At 50.0% G+C, this 14,954-nt stretch overlaps 2 protein-coding genes across 3 annotated transcripts in view; one reads left to right on the top strand and one right to left on the bottom strand.

Moving 5' to 3' along the window:
• Window positions 1–715: 715 nt before the first annotated feature.
• Window positions 716–2,087, top strand: LOC116516867 (apelin receptor-like). Its single transcript, XM_032229512.1, has one exon. The coding sequence runs from the start codon at window positions 755–757 to the stop codon at window positions 1,934–1,936; it is 1,182 nt and encodes a 393-aa protein (XP_032085403.1). The 5' UTR covers window positions 716–754; the 3' UTR covers window positions 1,937–2,087.
• Window positions 2,088–9,081: 6,994 nt separating this feature from the next.
• Window positions 9,082–14,954, bottom strand: part of MORC2 (MORC family CW-type zinc finger 2) — a 42,126-nt gene continuing 36,253 nt past the window's right edge. For both annotated transcript variants that reach the window (XM_032229141.1, XM_032229142.1), the window contains 5 exons: window positions 13,616–13,757; window positions 12,084–12,311; window positions 11,598–11,691; window positions 10,670–10,858; window positions 9,082–9,447 (listed from right to left, as the gene is read on the bottom strand). In XM_032229141.1, coding sequence (XP_032085032.1) covers window positions 9,379–9,447; window positions 10,670–10,858; window positions 11,598–11,691; window positions 12,084–12,311; window positions 13,616–13,757 — 722 coding nt within the window. In that variant the 3' untranslated portion in view covers window positions 9,082–9,378. The remainder of the gene's footprint in view (window positions 9,448–10,669; window positions 10,859–11,597; window positions 11,692–12,083; window positions 12,312–13,615; window positions 13,758–14,954) is intronic.

Below are 14,954 nucleotides of genomic sequence, written 5' to 3'. Positions count from 1 at the left end.
ATAGATAGATAGATAGATAGATAGATAGATAGATAGATATGGATGGGTGGATGAATGGATGGGGAGGGAGAAAGAGAATAGATGGTAAAAGAGATGATAGGTAGGTAGGTAGATGGGTGGGTGGGTGGATTGATATGGATGGATGGAGATTAGATAGATAGATGATAGATAGATAGATAGATATATAGATAGATAGATAGATAGATAGATAGATAGATAGATATAGATAGATAGATAGATAGATAGATAGATAGATAGATAGATAGATAGATAGATATGGATGGGTGGATGGAGAGAGAGAGAATAGATGATAGAGATGATAGGTAGATAGGTGGGTGTGTGGGTGGATGGATGGATATGGATGGATGGAGATGGATGGATAGATAGATATGGATGGATGGATGGAGATAGACAGACAGACTAGACAAAGAGACACAGATGGATGCAATAGCACTTAAACTTATACGCCGCTTCACGGGGCTTCCCAGCCCCCTCTAGGCCGTTTGCAGAGTCAGCCTCTTGGCCCCCAACAATCCGGGCCCTCATTTGACCCCCTCGGGGAGGAGAGGAGCCTAATGGGGGTGTTGTCTCCGTGGGCTTCCCCCCTCCCCTCCTTCCCCTCCGAGGGCTTTCATCCCCCCCCCCTTTCCTCTTCCAGCGCAGGGCGGGGTCAGGCTCGGCTCCCTCTTTTAAGGGCCAGCCGGCTTGCCCCGCGCCCCGCAGCCCGCCGGGGACGGAGACGGAGGCGTCCGGGATGGAGAGCCCCTATTACGACTACGACGAGGACGCCGCGGGCAACTGGAGCGAGGCTTGGGGTCCCGGGGGCTGCCCGTGGGATGCCGAGGAAGAAGCCGAGACGGACTGGGAGCTCTCCTTCTCGTTGCTCCCGGTGCTCTACATGCTGGTCTTCGTGCTGGGCCTGTCGGGCAACGGGCTGGTCATCTTCACCGTCTGGCGGGGCTCGCCTGGCAAGCGCCGCTCGGCCGACGCCTACATCGGCAACCTGGCGCTGGCCGACCTGGCTTTCGTGGTCACCTTGCCGCTGTGGGCGGCTTACACGGCGCTGCGCTTCCACTGGCCCTTCGGCTCGGCGCTGTGCAAGCTCAGCAGCTACCTGGTGCTGCTCAACATGTTCGCCTCGGCCTTCTGCCTGGGCTGCCTGGGCGTCGAGCGCTACCTGGCCATCGTGCACGCCCTGCCACGCCCGTCGGCTGCTGCCTCCTCCTCGTCGCCTGCCTCCTCCTGCTGCTGCGCGTCCCCGCGGCCGCGCACCTGGACGCTGCTGTCGCTGGCTGCCGTCTGGCTGCTGGCCGGCTTGCTGGCGCTGCCGGCGCTGCTGCTGCGGCAGACGCGGCTGAGCCCTCGGGGAGGCAACGGCTCGGCGCTGGAGTGCGACATGGATTTCAGCACCTTGGCCGGCAGCGCTGAGCAAGCGGCTCGCTGGCTGGCGGCGCTCAGCTTGGCCACGACGGCGCTGGGCTTCGTGCTGCCGCTGCTGCTGCTAACGCTCTGCTACTGCTGTATCGGGGCCGCCGTCAGCCGGCACTTCCGACGGCGCGGCCGCAAGGAGGAGAGCCGCCAGCGGCGGAGGCTCCTGCGGATCCTGGTGACCCTGGTGGCCGTCTTCGCCCTCTGCTGGCTGCCTTTCCACCTGCTCAAGAGCCTCTACGTCTTGGCTTGGGTGGGCTTGCTCAGCCTGCCCTGCGCCTGGCTGGACCTCATCCTGCGCCTGCACCCCTACGCCACCTGCCTGGCCTACGTCAACAGCTGCCTGAACCCCTTCCTCTACGCCTTCTTCGACGGGCGCTTCCGGGCCCAGTGCCGGCTGCTGCTCGGGCTGCGGACCCCGCGACGCGGGCCCGCCGGATCCGTCTCGTCCACGCTCAGCGGCCAGACGCAGAAGTCGGAGCTGCCTTCCTCGGGGACCAAGGTGTAGGACGGTGGCGCGCGGGACGGGGGGTGGAACCGTGCCGGGGATCGCCAAAACGGCACCCCGCCTTCGGAACGGATTTGGCCAGTGGTGGGATTCAGGCAGTTCGTCCTGCTTCGGGAGAACCGGTTGTTTAACTTTCTGTGCAGTTTGGTGAACTGGTTGTTGGAAGAAATCATTCGGGCGGAGAACCGGTTGTTAACGTTATTTGAATCCCACCACTGGTTTGGCCCGCCTGGACCGTCCCGTCTTGAGACTTTCCCTTGCCTGTTTTTTTTCCTCGCGACCCTGGGGACTCACCGTTTCGGGGCAGGTCCTTGCGGTGGGCAACTCCCTTGTACCCAATAAAATCGCCCTGTTTCTTTGAGAAGAAAAAAAAGTGTGTCTGTTCTTTTCTAGCAGGTAGTTTTGCTCTGGTGCGGGATTTTGGGGAAAGCGGGAGAGGGTGGGTGGGGGAGTTCGCCCAGGTCGGGAGGGAGTTTTCCCCGCAGGGGTTGGGGGGAGGCGACGCCAAGCTGGATTCAGAAGGCAGAATAAGAGAGCTGGAAGGGACGTTAGAGGTCTTCTAGTCTGACCCTGTACCATTTCAGACATGTGGCTGTCTCTTCTTAAAGACTTCCAGTGTTGGGGCATTCACAACTTCTGGAGGCAAGCTGTCCCACTGGTTAATTGTCCTGACTGTTAGGAAATTTCCCCTTAATTCAAGGTTGCTTCTCTCCTTGATTAGTGTCCATCCATTCCCCTTCCTTCCTTTCCTCCCTCCCTCGAATAATAGAATAACAGACTTGGAAGGGACCTTGGAGGTCTTCTAGTCCACTCCCCCTGCTCAAGCAGGAGACCCTGTACCACTTCAGACAAATGCCTGTCCAGTCTCTTCTTAAAAACCTCTAGTGATGGGAGTACCCATAACCTCTTGTGACAAGCCTTTCCATTGTTCAATGGTCCTCATTGTTAGGAAGTTTCTCCTGAATTCCACGTTGCTTCTCTCATTGATTAGTTTCTATCCATGGCTTCTTGCTTTGGGAGAATAGGTGTCAAGAGTTCCAAATATCATCCAGAATTAAATCATAGCTTGACCCTCTCCTCTCCACACATTGGACTGCCACAAATATTGGAACACTGCTGTCATGTCACCCCCCAGTCCTTTTTTTAGCCAAACCCAATTCCTGCAACCGTTCTTCCGATGTTTTTGCTCTCCTTTACACCTTCCCAGTCTCATTTAAAAAAATGTTTATTCCAGATGCTGCCTTAAAAGTTTTATAAAACAGTGTTAATAGTTTGTGTGATTTGGATTCTATGCCTCTCTGTTCGTAACAACCGAAGCTTTTAAAATCAGATTGTGTTTAGGAGATTTCTGCTAAACTGAGCTTGATCAGATGAGTTGTTGGGAACCAAACAGATAGTAATATTTGGATTGAAGGGATCACTGTCCACAACGTGTAAAACCACAGCTGGATTTTTGACAACGAGATAAACCAGAGATTATCCCCCGCATTTTTTCCTGTAATGTCTGCAAAGATATTTCTGCCACCTTCTTTGCCAATACAACCTTAAGAATTATCTGAAAATTAGATGTGAAACTGGTGTGCTCCCTTACTAAGGTGATGTCCTAGATTAATTCAGGTCCTCCACTTTGTAAATCTTGAGTGTGGTGCCAATGTATTAAACGACTTTGGGTAATTTTGGATGTTCTCGCAAATTTCCCCCCTTTCTTTATTAAAAAAAAAAAAAACCTCATGGAAGTCCGTAACCATTGTTGTCCCCAAGCTAACGTTAAAATTCCATTGGCCAATTTGTGCGCCTCTTGTAAAGCATTGGAGTGGGATCCCTTGTGCAATTCGCTTCTGTGATCCTGAACGATCTCATTATGAGCCAAACAGTTCGCACTTTCTCTCCAGGAGTCTATAAATCTATATCACATTTCCTTGTCTGCTGCTTCTGCTGATTTCTACCCCCCCCCCCTGGTCCCCTTGGGTCCCCCCCCCCCCCCCCCCGCCTTGGAGCAGAGGAAGCAAAGTCGTCCTTCCAAACCTCCTGGAGTTCACTCTTGGTTCAAGAGTCAGAAAACTCTCGGTCAGAACGTCCCATTTATTTGATTACAGTTTAACGGAGTTGGAAGGGACCTTTGTAGGTCATCTAGTCCAACCCCCCCCCCCACTCAAGCACTGGGCAACTCCCAGGATGCTTTGATTACAATTTAAGCATTGGAAGGGACCTTGTAGGTCATCTAGTCCAGCCCCCCCTTCAAGCATTGGGCATCTCCCAGGATGCTTTGATTACAATTTAAGCATTGGAAGGGACCTTGTAGGTCATCTAGTCCAGCCCCCCCATTCAAGCACTGGGGATCTCCCAGGATGCTTTGATTACAATTTAAGCATTGGAAGGGACCTTGTAGGTCATCTAGTCCAGCCCCCCCTTAAGCATTGGGCATCTCCCAGGATGCTTTGATTACAATTTAAGCATTGGAAGGGACCTTGTAGGTCATCTAGTCCAGCCCCCCCTCAAGCATTGGGCATCTCCCAGGATGCTTTGATTACAGTTGGAAGGGACCTTGTAGGTCATCTAGTCCAACCCCTTCTACAAGGTCCCTTCCAACTCTGTGAATCTGTGATCAAAGCATCCTCAGAGATGCCCAATGCTTGGCCGGGGGGGGGGGAGGGGTTGGACTAGATGACCTACCAGGTCCATTCCAAGTCTGTAATGAATCGGTAATTATACCTGCTATCTTGTACACGTTTGACAAACAAATAAACCCATGGAAGGACAGCACAAAGCTGTGTTGTTCTGCACACCACCCCCCCATGGGAAGCTGCCCGTCCCACATCTGCAGGACTCCCCCCTCCCCGCCAAGGGAGCCAAGGTAGAATTGCCAAGACCAAGAGAAAAGATGACAAGGCTACAGTGTCGCAAGGCGACGGAGAACCAGTTCCATTCCTCCTCCTCCACCACCCTCTGGTTGGCAAGAGGAAGAGGAGCGACAGCTGCGGTTGTCTTGTCTCATGAAAGGGAAGAGGGTGGGGGGGCTTCTAGACAGCAAAGAGAGGGCACTAGGAAGCAGAGGAAGGAGGCCTACATGACACAGCCACCACCCTTCCACTTGCAATGGAGATTCTCCAGGGAATGGACAAGGGGGGTGGCCCACCACAGCTGAGCCTCAGGGCTTCGGGGGAAGCTGGCACTTTGGCAGCTGCCCAGCTTTTCATGAAGGTCCTTTCATCGGCCAGGCGCTGATCTAAGCAGCTGCACCGCCTTGGCAAGAGCAGCCCCCCCCCCCGCTCACAAAAGGAGCACAGTGATAAGGGTGGTGGGAAGGGAGCGGGGGGGGGGCGAGGAGGAACGTCTCAGCAGCTGGAAGGAGAACCTTAGAAACGAGAGGTTCGGCCTTTGAGGGACGGGGAGAAATGATGTCGGGTTGGAGAAGCATCTCCCGGATCCAGCTACGGAAACGAAGGGATGGCATCGGACCGCTGATATTGAAAGCCTGTGGGAGATTTTAAAAATTGACAAGCGCTCTAGATCAGGGGCGTCAAAACTTGATTTCGTGGCAGGCTGCATCAGGGTTGTGCTTGACCTGGGGTGGGTGGCCAGCTTAACGTCACTCATCGAGACTCTGTTACCGGCCTCCCGCAACCCTCTGCAAGTGAAAACGGAGCCTGTTTTCTATTCTGCTTTATTCTAATTCTATTCTTATTCTACTCTTTTCTTTTCAATTCTATTTCTATTCTATTCTTTTCTAATTCTATTCTATTCTTTTCTAATTCTATTCTAATTCTATTCTTATTCTACTCTTTTCTTTTCTATTCTTTCCCAATTTTATTCTATTTTTTTCTTTTCTAATTCTATTCCTTTCTTTCTATTCTATTTTTTTGTAATTCTATTCTATTCTAATTCTATTCTTATTCTATCTTTTTTCTATTCTATTTCTATTCTATTCTTTCCTAATTCTACTCTTATTCTCTATTCTATTCTATTTTTTCTATTCTATTCTATTCTTTTTTAATTCTATTCTTTTCTATTCTAATTCTATTCTTTTCTATTCTAATTCTATTCTTTTCTATTCTAATTCTATTCCTTTTTCTTCTTTTTCTTTTCCTATTCTATTCTAGTCTATTCTAATTCTATTCTATACGTTTGATGAACAAACAAACCAATCAATCTAAGAGCGCGACTAAGTGACCCTGAAGGAAACGGCTGCCTGAAAATCAAGTTTCTGCACAATTCTATATAAAAGGAGCCATTTCCCTTGTTTTGGAGGCGTCCGCTGGGAGCTCCTATATGTTGTTGCCATCTTAAATCAGAACAGATTATTTTTCTACGTCTCTTGGATGCTCCTAGCAGCTGTAGGCTCGGCGTTGTCTTTGCAGTCCTTGAAGGTTTTGCTGGATACTCCCTGAGAGACACTCTCTCTTTTCCTGTTGATCTCTCTTTCAAAAGGCAGCAGCCGAAGTCGAGACTGAATTCAAAAATACCCCTGCATTTTATTCAGCTTGGGTGTTTATATAGAGACTTTCGGTCAGCTGTGCTGGCCTGCAGAGCGCCTCCTTCCTTGTCAAAGGGATTTTGTTGGGAAAGAGCTTGGAGATGAAAGGGGTGTGTGTGTGTTTATGGAATTCATTGTGCACTGGAAGGCTGCCCACCCTTCCTTCTGAAAGCTACTTGCGTCTACACAATGATCTATGCAACAATTCAGCAACCCCATTGCGTTTGGCCTGGAGTGACACCCAGGGCAGGACCCACAAGCTTCCTTCAAACGCATTCGCACAATGATCTATGCAACAATTCAACAACCCCATTGCGTTTGGCCTGAAGTGACACCCACAAGCTTCCTTCAAACGCATTCAGCCCCCTGTCAACTGAGAACTGGGCTGCCTGAGCTCTGGGGTGGGAAGAACCAACGGGAAACCTTGGTTTGTATGACATGCAGGATTCATCACCTGCAGTTCAGCAGATCTGGGCTATGTATACGTGAAGGGTTCTATGTTGTGCCAAACCAGAAAACTCAAGTTAAACCAATAAAAGAGGGTTAGGTCAACCATGGGTGAACACAGAATAGAATAACGGACTTGGGGGGGGGGGGGGACACACACCTTGGAGGTCTTCTAGTTCAGCGGTCTGCAAGAAAAGTTTGGTGGTCCGCAAAAATTATTTGCATTTTTTACATTGCACTAAATCAGGGGGTCCTCTGATAGATGGGGAAATAATATAAGGTGAGTGGTATCGATTGATAATTGCTATTAGAAAGAACAGGAAGCTCCTGTTCCTATTGTATTGTGTAAGTGTGGTGTATGTCTAGGTTTTGTGTGTGTGTATTTTACATGTTTGTAAATAAAAAAAAATTAATAAAAATAAATAAATAAATCAGGGGTTCTCAAACTGCGGCCCCTGGGAGGGATACGTGCAATGAAAGCTTGTGTTGCTGCAGAGAGTCTCCCCCTTCAGGGTCTTTTTGTGGGGGTCGGAGGGGGGCAGGAATTCCCACTTGGGGTCTGCTTCTGCCTCCTGGAGGGGGGCTTTGGGCGAAGGCTGGAGGGACGCACCGCTGGTGGCGAAGAGCCGGAGGACCTCGTTCCAGTGGGACGGCATCCTGGCCTGGAACTGGCTGACCATCTCAGCCCGCTGAGCCTCCAGGCGCCGGTATCTGGCCTTGCACTCCCGCACGTCTTCCCTCTGCTTGGAAAGCCTATGCTCCTAGTCCTCAGTGAGGTGCTTCTGCTGAGCCTCCTCCTTGGCCGGATCCAATTTGAACTGAACTCTTTCTCCTGGTGGCTGTTTAGCTCCTGCAACTGCTTCCTGTTGGGGGCCCTAAGGAGCCCGGGCGGGCAGGTGAGGAGTGGTGAGTAGAGGCTGGCGAGGCGCCCCTCGACGCGAGTGACATCAAGTTGGCCACGCCCTCCCAGTCACATGACCACCTAGCCACGCCCACCCAGCCGGTCATTAGGCAGATCATATTAGCGGTCCGCGGGATTTAAAATTTATGAATTTAGTGGTCCCTGAGGTCCGAAAGTTTGGGGACCCCTGCTCTAGCCCGACCCCCTGTTTAGGCAGGAAACCCTATAGCATTTCAGACAAATGGCTGTCCAATCCCTTCTTTAAAAAGTCTAGTGACAATCCTGTAATAAATTCACTGATATTAGTGTGGAACACAGGATTATTTCTTTTGTAAAAAAAAAAAATCTAACACTAGACACAGCTTACCAAACCAAGAATGGATTTTGCCCCTCTCTCTTCCCCAAATCCTCTTTCCTGATGATGGCTAGGGTTCCACCACAAATCCGCGAAGCCCTTATCCGCGGAGACATAAGCGCGAAGACTAATTCGCGCCGTTCTAAGCGCTAAGGAAAAACGCGACCCTACCGCGATGACATAATCGCGGAGGGCAAATCCGGGCATTCCCAAGCACTTAGTACCCTAAACCTAACCCTAAACCTAATCCTAAAACAAACCCCTAAACCTAATCCTAACCCTTACCTTAATTGAAGTCGGCTTTCTGCTGCGGCGCCGTTTTAAAGCGCCCTTCTGTTGCCGCGCTTTAGCGCCGCGATTTTATCACCGCGATTTTGACTAGCGCGGTTTTGTCGTGCCACAGATGGCTAGTACTGAAGCAAAGATAGCTTTTCAGATGATTTTCCTTCCCAATTCTGTTAGTTTTCAGGGCTTGAGCTCAGCCAGGTTTCCCTTCAGTCCAGAGACTAAAATAGCGTAATGTACAATTTCAGCTTCCAGGATTTTTTATACCGGGGCATGGATCAAAAAAACCAGCAAGATTAAATACCTCCCTTCCCATAGCTTGCAGAACACTGGGTCAGCTCCAGATGAAGCGTGCAAATTGTGGTCAGGGGTCGGCGGCCAACTTTAGGAAGACGTCCGCATTAGCATAAATGCAAAGGCCGTGAGCCGCAAATTGTGGTTTTGTGGTTGACAATATCCCCTTCCTGCTGTCAGAAAAAAAATGTGTTTCTCCAATTAGAGAAAACAATTCTGTTACACCTTTGGAGTGGATTTTCTCCTCCTTCCAAGGGCGGAACCAGCCACAAATTGCTCCTATGTGCTTCTCTGACCAGGCTCCAGCGCGTGCATTCCTCCAAACACTTGGTTTCTTGTAGCTTTCAAAAATTGTTAAAAATTCAAAATGAAGCCATCCGTACTACAAATAAAGCTTGCTCCATGAACCATTATATTTTTGGGGGTTTTTAAGGGCTTTTTTTTTTTTGTTGGTTTTTTTTAAACAAATATTTATAAACAAAAGGTTAGAAACCTTAACAGTACAGTTGCTAATGTCGTTATATAAAAGAGAAAAATACGAACGTTTTCTACACTGACATACTCTGCAAGGGACAGGTGTCTCCGGCCCATCTCCCTGCGCCACTTGCTCTACACCTACCGGAGGCCCGGAAGACACAGTAACCATATGACTTTCTAATTTCACCCGGATGCTGCAGCTCGGCTCGTCAATCTCCCCTGGTAATGAGATCCTCAATGTAAGCATCCAGTTCGTCGTCTGAATTGAAATCAATATCCTAAAAACAGCAGGGGAAAAAAAAACTTTTTAAGTCCACGCGACGTCTCCTCTTATGAGCAAAGCACTCAAGCGGTCATCCTCTTCATTGAACAGCCCCCCATGATCCCTTGCGGGATGGGAGTCTGGGCAACTGAGGGTGTTTTACTGGCCAGATGCCTTTCCCCATTGCCAATGTGGAGTTTTGTTCAGCTGATATATATTCCCAGGGTTCCCAGAGAGAGAGAAATATCTGCCTCAACCTAGCAATGCTGGGATTCAACTAACTTGGCAACCAGTTCTCTGACGTAATGACTGGTTGGGTGGGCGTGGCCATGGTGGGTGTGGCCAGGGGGTGTGACAGGCAGCACTCGGCTTCCTGCACCTCCCTGGGAGCAAAAACAGGCCACGGGAGGTGGGGTTGCAACCCCCCTCCCCCATGGCCCATTTTGGGCCTTGGAGGCCTCCCTGCACTTAGCTGGGAGACAGAACGGGGCACGTGGGGACTCCTGGGAGGGGCGGGGCCGGCCAGTTGTCGGAAGTACCGTTTTGCCAAACCGGAAGTAAAATTAACATCCTGTTTGCCCGAACCAGCAAGAACCGGCTGAATCCCCCTCTTGTTGCCTAGGATCACAGCCTCCTGGTTTGAGATGAACGTGCCACCCCTAGGCCACCGCACTCAAGCGGTAATTACAAAAACAACAACAACACAATGGAGAATTTGGCAGACGACGCCCTGAGGATCTAAGCTGAGATTTGTTAAGTGAAGTTGGAGAGCTGCTCATTTCTGACGTTTAAGGCTGCAGTTCCCGTCTGAGGGAAAAGCCGATTCAAATAGCAATAGTAATAGCAGTTAGACTTATATACCGCTTCATAGGGCTTTCAGCTCTCTCTAAGCGGTTTACAGAGTCAGCATATCGCCCCCAACAACAATCCGGGTCCTCATTTCACCCACCTCGGAAGGATGGAAGGCTGAGTCAACCTTGAGCCGGTGAGATTTGAACAGCCGAACTGCAGCTAGCAGTCAGCTGAAGTGGCCTGCAGTACTGCACCCTACCCACTGCGCCACCTCGGCTCTGTATTTATAAAGCAGCTAAAGCAGCTTTATCGGCCGTGATCCCTGTGCAAAATCTCAGCTGGTCTTCGACCGTGAGAAAGATCTGACGGGGCTGCTTTGGGGCGGCTGGTTTTGCCCCTCTGGAGAAAGAGCTCGAAACCCAGAGGCCACCCAGGCTCCGACTTACTTCTTGGACTTTCTGGAGGAGAGCGACGATGTTCGTCCTCAGTTTCTGAAGCTTCTCGTTGGCCTCTCTGACCTTCTGCTCCAGGACGTGGACTTTCTCCTCGCAGGCTTGGATTTGACTACTTGCCCGGGTCTGATAGGAGTTGCACAGGTTTTGCAAACCCACCTCGTATTGTTTAAAGTACTCCTTCTGTGGAAAGGAGAAATGGAGGGGAACGTCCCAAAGGTTACAAGGAAAGAAGGCGAAAGAACTTCCATTCGCTCGGAGCAAGAAGAGAAAGACACTAAATTACTGGACTTCCAATCAAAACAGCCCTAAATTTATTTATTTATATATATAGAACCTATATGCCACCTATAGAACATTTTATAAAGGTACAAGCCCCCCCCCCCCCAACAGCCCTAATTCTTACTGCATAATGTTAAGGTTAAGATTATGTGGCGTTTTGGGAAGAGGGGTGTATATAATTTAATTACCTTCTATAAATAACCAATGGATTTTAATGCAGGGGCTCAAATTCTAACCTCCTTTTTGCTATTCTGCTCTTGTTTTAGGAACCTATTTCACAAATATTAAAGGGGATGGCAATAGATGAGATACCAAACTTCTGATTCCAAAAATCTACATCTCAATTAAAAAAAAAAACCTCAAGAATATACCTGGTGAAGTAGCAATAGCAATAGCAGTTAGACTTATATACCGCTTCATAGGGCTTTCAGCCCTCTCTAAGCGGTTTACAGAGTCAGCATATCGCCCCCAACAATCCAGGATGGAAAGCTGAGTCAACCTTGAGCCGGTAAGATTTGAACCGCCGAACTGCAGATACCAGTCAGCTGAAGTGGCCTGCAGTACTGCACCCTAACCACTGCGCCACCTTGGCTCTCCAGTAATATGGGATGAGAATTGATCACCTGAACAGAGGACTCACCAAAGGGAATGCCACCAACTCCTGTGAGCTCATGGAAGTCAAATCCTTCTTGGAGATGGGGAAATTGGGGGGCAAGAAATAACGCAAGCAATTCCTACGGAAGCAAAGAGAAGGCAGGCATAAAGAAGACAGAAAGGCTCTCCTCGCACCTATGGGCTAGTCGTTCCCGACTCTAGAGGGCGGTGCTCATCTCCGTTTCAAAGCCAAAGAGCCAGCGCTATCCGAAGACGCCTCCGTGGTCATGTGGCCGGCATGACTCAACGCCGAAGGCGCACGGAACGCTGTTCCCTTCCCACCAAAGGTGGTTCCTATTTTTCTACTTGCATTTTTTACGTGCTTTCGAACGGCTAGGTTGGCAGAAGTCACGGGAGCTCACTCCGTTACGCGGCGCTGGGGATTCGAACCGCCCACCTTTCTGATTCTAGTTAGAACCAAATTCTTACTACCGTTGGCAAATGGTTTCGCAACACTGAACCGAGCGCTCACCGTAGGGACTGGGCTAACAAGTCTGCGTTCTCTTGGCTGCTGCCGGGCCCCGTGGTGTCTGGCTCTATTCGGCCAAACTCGGAGGTGGAAGGTTCAGAAGGACCGTTTGTCTGCAGCTGCGGCGGCTCTCCTCCTTGCTGCTCCTCCTCCTGCTGCTGCGTATCTGGGCTTTGGTGTTCTGGCGACGGGGGCCTCATCAGCCGCACATCCTCGCTGCCTCTCTCCACCCTGAATGAAGCAATAAGCACATCAGAAATCTCTGCCACTTTATGTCAATCCATCATGATGATACGCAGGACACACGAGGGCAGTTATTTTCCTGTATTAGCTCCTGGGAAATAATTTAGTAATTACCGTATTTTTCAGAGTATAAGACACAGCAACGTTTTGAAGAGGAAATTTTTTTTAAAAAAAGTTTTTACACATTGCAAACCTCCCCAAAATAAAAACGGGCCTTTTTTTTTTCCTTAAAAAAAAAAAAAGGACGTAAATAGCTCTTAGGAGGCTTGTAGAGTGCTCGGGGGGGGGGGGGAGCAAAAGCAGCCCCGTTTTTTGTCAAAAAAGGGCATGGATAGCCTTTAGGAAGCTTATAGAGTGCTGCTGGGGACTGGAGGGGAGGGGGGAAGCAAAAAAATGGGCTGTTTTTTGCTCATTTCTGCCCTCCCCAGCCCCCAGAATCCCTCTGAAAGCCCCCCAAACCCTCTGCACGTCCATTTTTGCAAAGAGGGCGGGGTTTCAGGAGGCCAAGAATGCTGTATTCAGTGTATAAGACGTACCCGAGAGACCGCCTCCTGCCGATTACCTCTCTCAGACCAATTAGATCACACAGGTTGGGTCTCCTCCGGATTCCATCTGCCAGCCAATGTCGGCTGGCGACTCCCCGGGGGAGAGCCTTCTCTGTTGCAGCTCCAGCCCTGTGGAACGACCTCCCTGTTGAGATCCGGACCCTTACTACCCACCCGGCCTTCCGCAAAGCCACCAAGTCCTGGCTGTTCCAGCAGGCTGGGGGGAACTGAGAAGCATCTACCTCCACGGAAATTGTGAATGTTGGTTTTGTTTTTAATATGTTGTCTTTGTCTCGTTCCCCCCTTTCCCTTGTCTTTTGTGAGCCGCCCGGAGTCCTCCGGGAGTGGGCGGCATACAAGACAAATAAATAAATAAATACCCAGATTTTCAGCCTCTTTTTTGAGGGAAAAAGGTGTGTCTTACACTCCAAAAAATACGGTAACGTGATGCAAAAGGGGAGGGGGGGGGGAAGTCTTTGATTCGATCCAGAATGAGTTCAAAAAATTCTCAGCCGTGGACATTGTTCTTGGGTCAAAAGGGAAAAGCTGACAATTCTCACAATTTACAGAACAGAGTTCCCTCGTTCTGGACCTCCTAACCTTGTTAGCAAGGAAGCCGTTTTGCCCAGGGCCATCGGATAGGCTTTCCAACAAGTTGTTTCACTGCGCAAAACCTGGAAGTGCCCCAGCCTCCCCAAACCCCTCCTTCCCTCCGTTGCCGCCAGAATCCGTGGATTAAAAAATTACCATCGGTCCCTTGGGGTCACGTCGGTTGGGACGTAATCGAATTTCACCTTCCAACGGACCGCCTGCTTGCCCACCTCGACGGCGGTAATTCGGCCCGTGTACCACTCCTTGTTCACTCGCACCTCCACGTGCTGCCCTTTGTCTGCGAGAGAGGGGCAGAAAGGGAGAGTCAGCTCAAGAGACCAGGAAACGGCCTCGTCTGACAAACCGGAGGGACTCTGGCGCGCTCTATGCTCGCGGCATGAAACAGCTGCTACGACAGAAGTCCAAATCACACAAATCTTTTTTCTTTTAATGTGATAGAACTGCTATTGGGGTCAGGACACTTCCTTCAATGCGCTGTATACGGGTCTGAGATTTAAGGGGAAAGCTGGCTGGGCCTCCCGAGAACAAGAGAGCCGTGGTGGCGCAGTGGTTAGAGTGCAGTACTGCAGACTACTTCAGCTGACTGCTAGTTCGGCAGTTCGGCTGTTCAAATCTCACCGGCTCAGGGTTGACTCAGCCTTCCCTCCTTCCGAGGTGGGTAAAATGAGGACCCGGATTGTTGTTGGGGGCGATATGCTGACTCTGTAAACCACTTAAAGAGGGCTGAAAGCCCTATGAAGCGGTATATAAGTCTAACTGCTATTGCTAAGAGAGGCTAGGAACTCAAATTCAGCAACATCTGAAAAGCCACAACAGGCTCCTCTCTTAAGTCATCCTGTTAACAGAAAGAGGTGGAGAAGCAATAGCATTTAGACTTATATGCTGCTTCAGTGCTTTTACAGCCCTCTCTAAGCGGTTTACAGAGTCAGCCTCTTGGCCCCCAACAATCTGAGTCCTCATTTGACCCACTTCGGAAGAACGGAAGGCTGAATCAACCTTGAGCCTGGTGAGATTCGATCTGCCAAATTGCAGGCAGCTGGCAGTCAGCAGAAGTAGCCTGCAGTACTGCACTCTAACCACTGCGCCACCATGACAGACAGACAGATACACAGATAGATAGATAGGCAGACAGAATAGAGGGATGGATGAATAGATAGATAGATAGATAGATAGATAGATAGATAGATAGATAGATAGATAGATAAAGCAATAGCACTTAGATTTATATACCGCTTTGCAGTACTTTTTCAGCCATCTCTAAGCAGTTTACAGAGCCAGCCTCTTGCCCCCCAACAATCTGGGTCCTCATTTGACCCACTTCGGAAGGACGGGAGGCTTAGTCAACCTTGAGCCTGGTGAGATTCGATCTGCCAAATTGCAGGCAGCCGGCAGAAGTAGCCTGCCGTACTGCACTCTAACCACTGTGTCACCGAGGCTCATAGAAGAAAGAGTTGCTCTGTGGTGGGTGTAATCT

The sequence above is a fragment of the Thamnophis elegans genome, chromosome 13 (assembly GCF_009769535.1).
Source record: "Thamnophis elegans isolate rThaEle1 chromosome 13, rThaEle1.pri, whole genome shotgun sequence".
NCBI lineage: Eukaryota > Metazoa > Chordata > Lepidosauria > Squamata > Colubridae > Thamnophis > Thamnophis elegans.
The sequence above is the reverse complement of the archived record's forward strand: the minus strand, read 5'-3'. Positions and strand labels throughout refer to the sequence as shown.

Excerpts from the sequence above, each read along its gene's own strand:
- LOC116516867 (XM_032229512.1), top strand. The coding sequence starts at position 755 with ATGGAGAGCCCCTATTACGACTACGACGAGGACGCCGCGGGCAACTGG.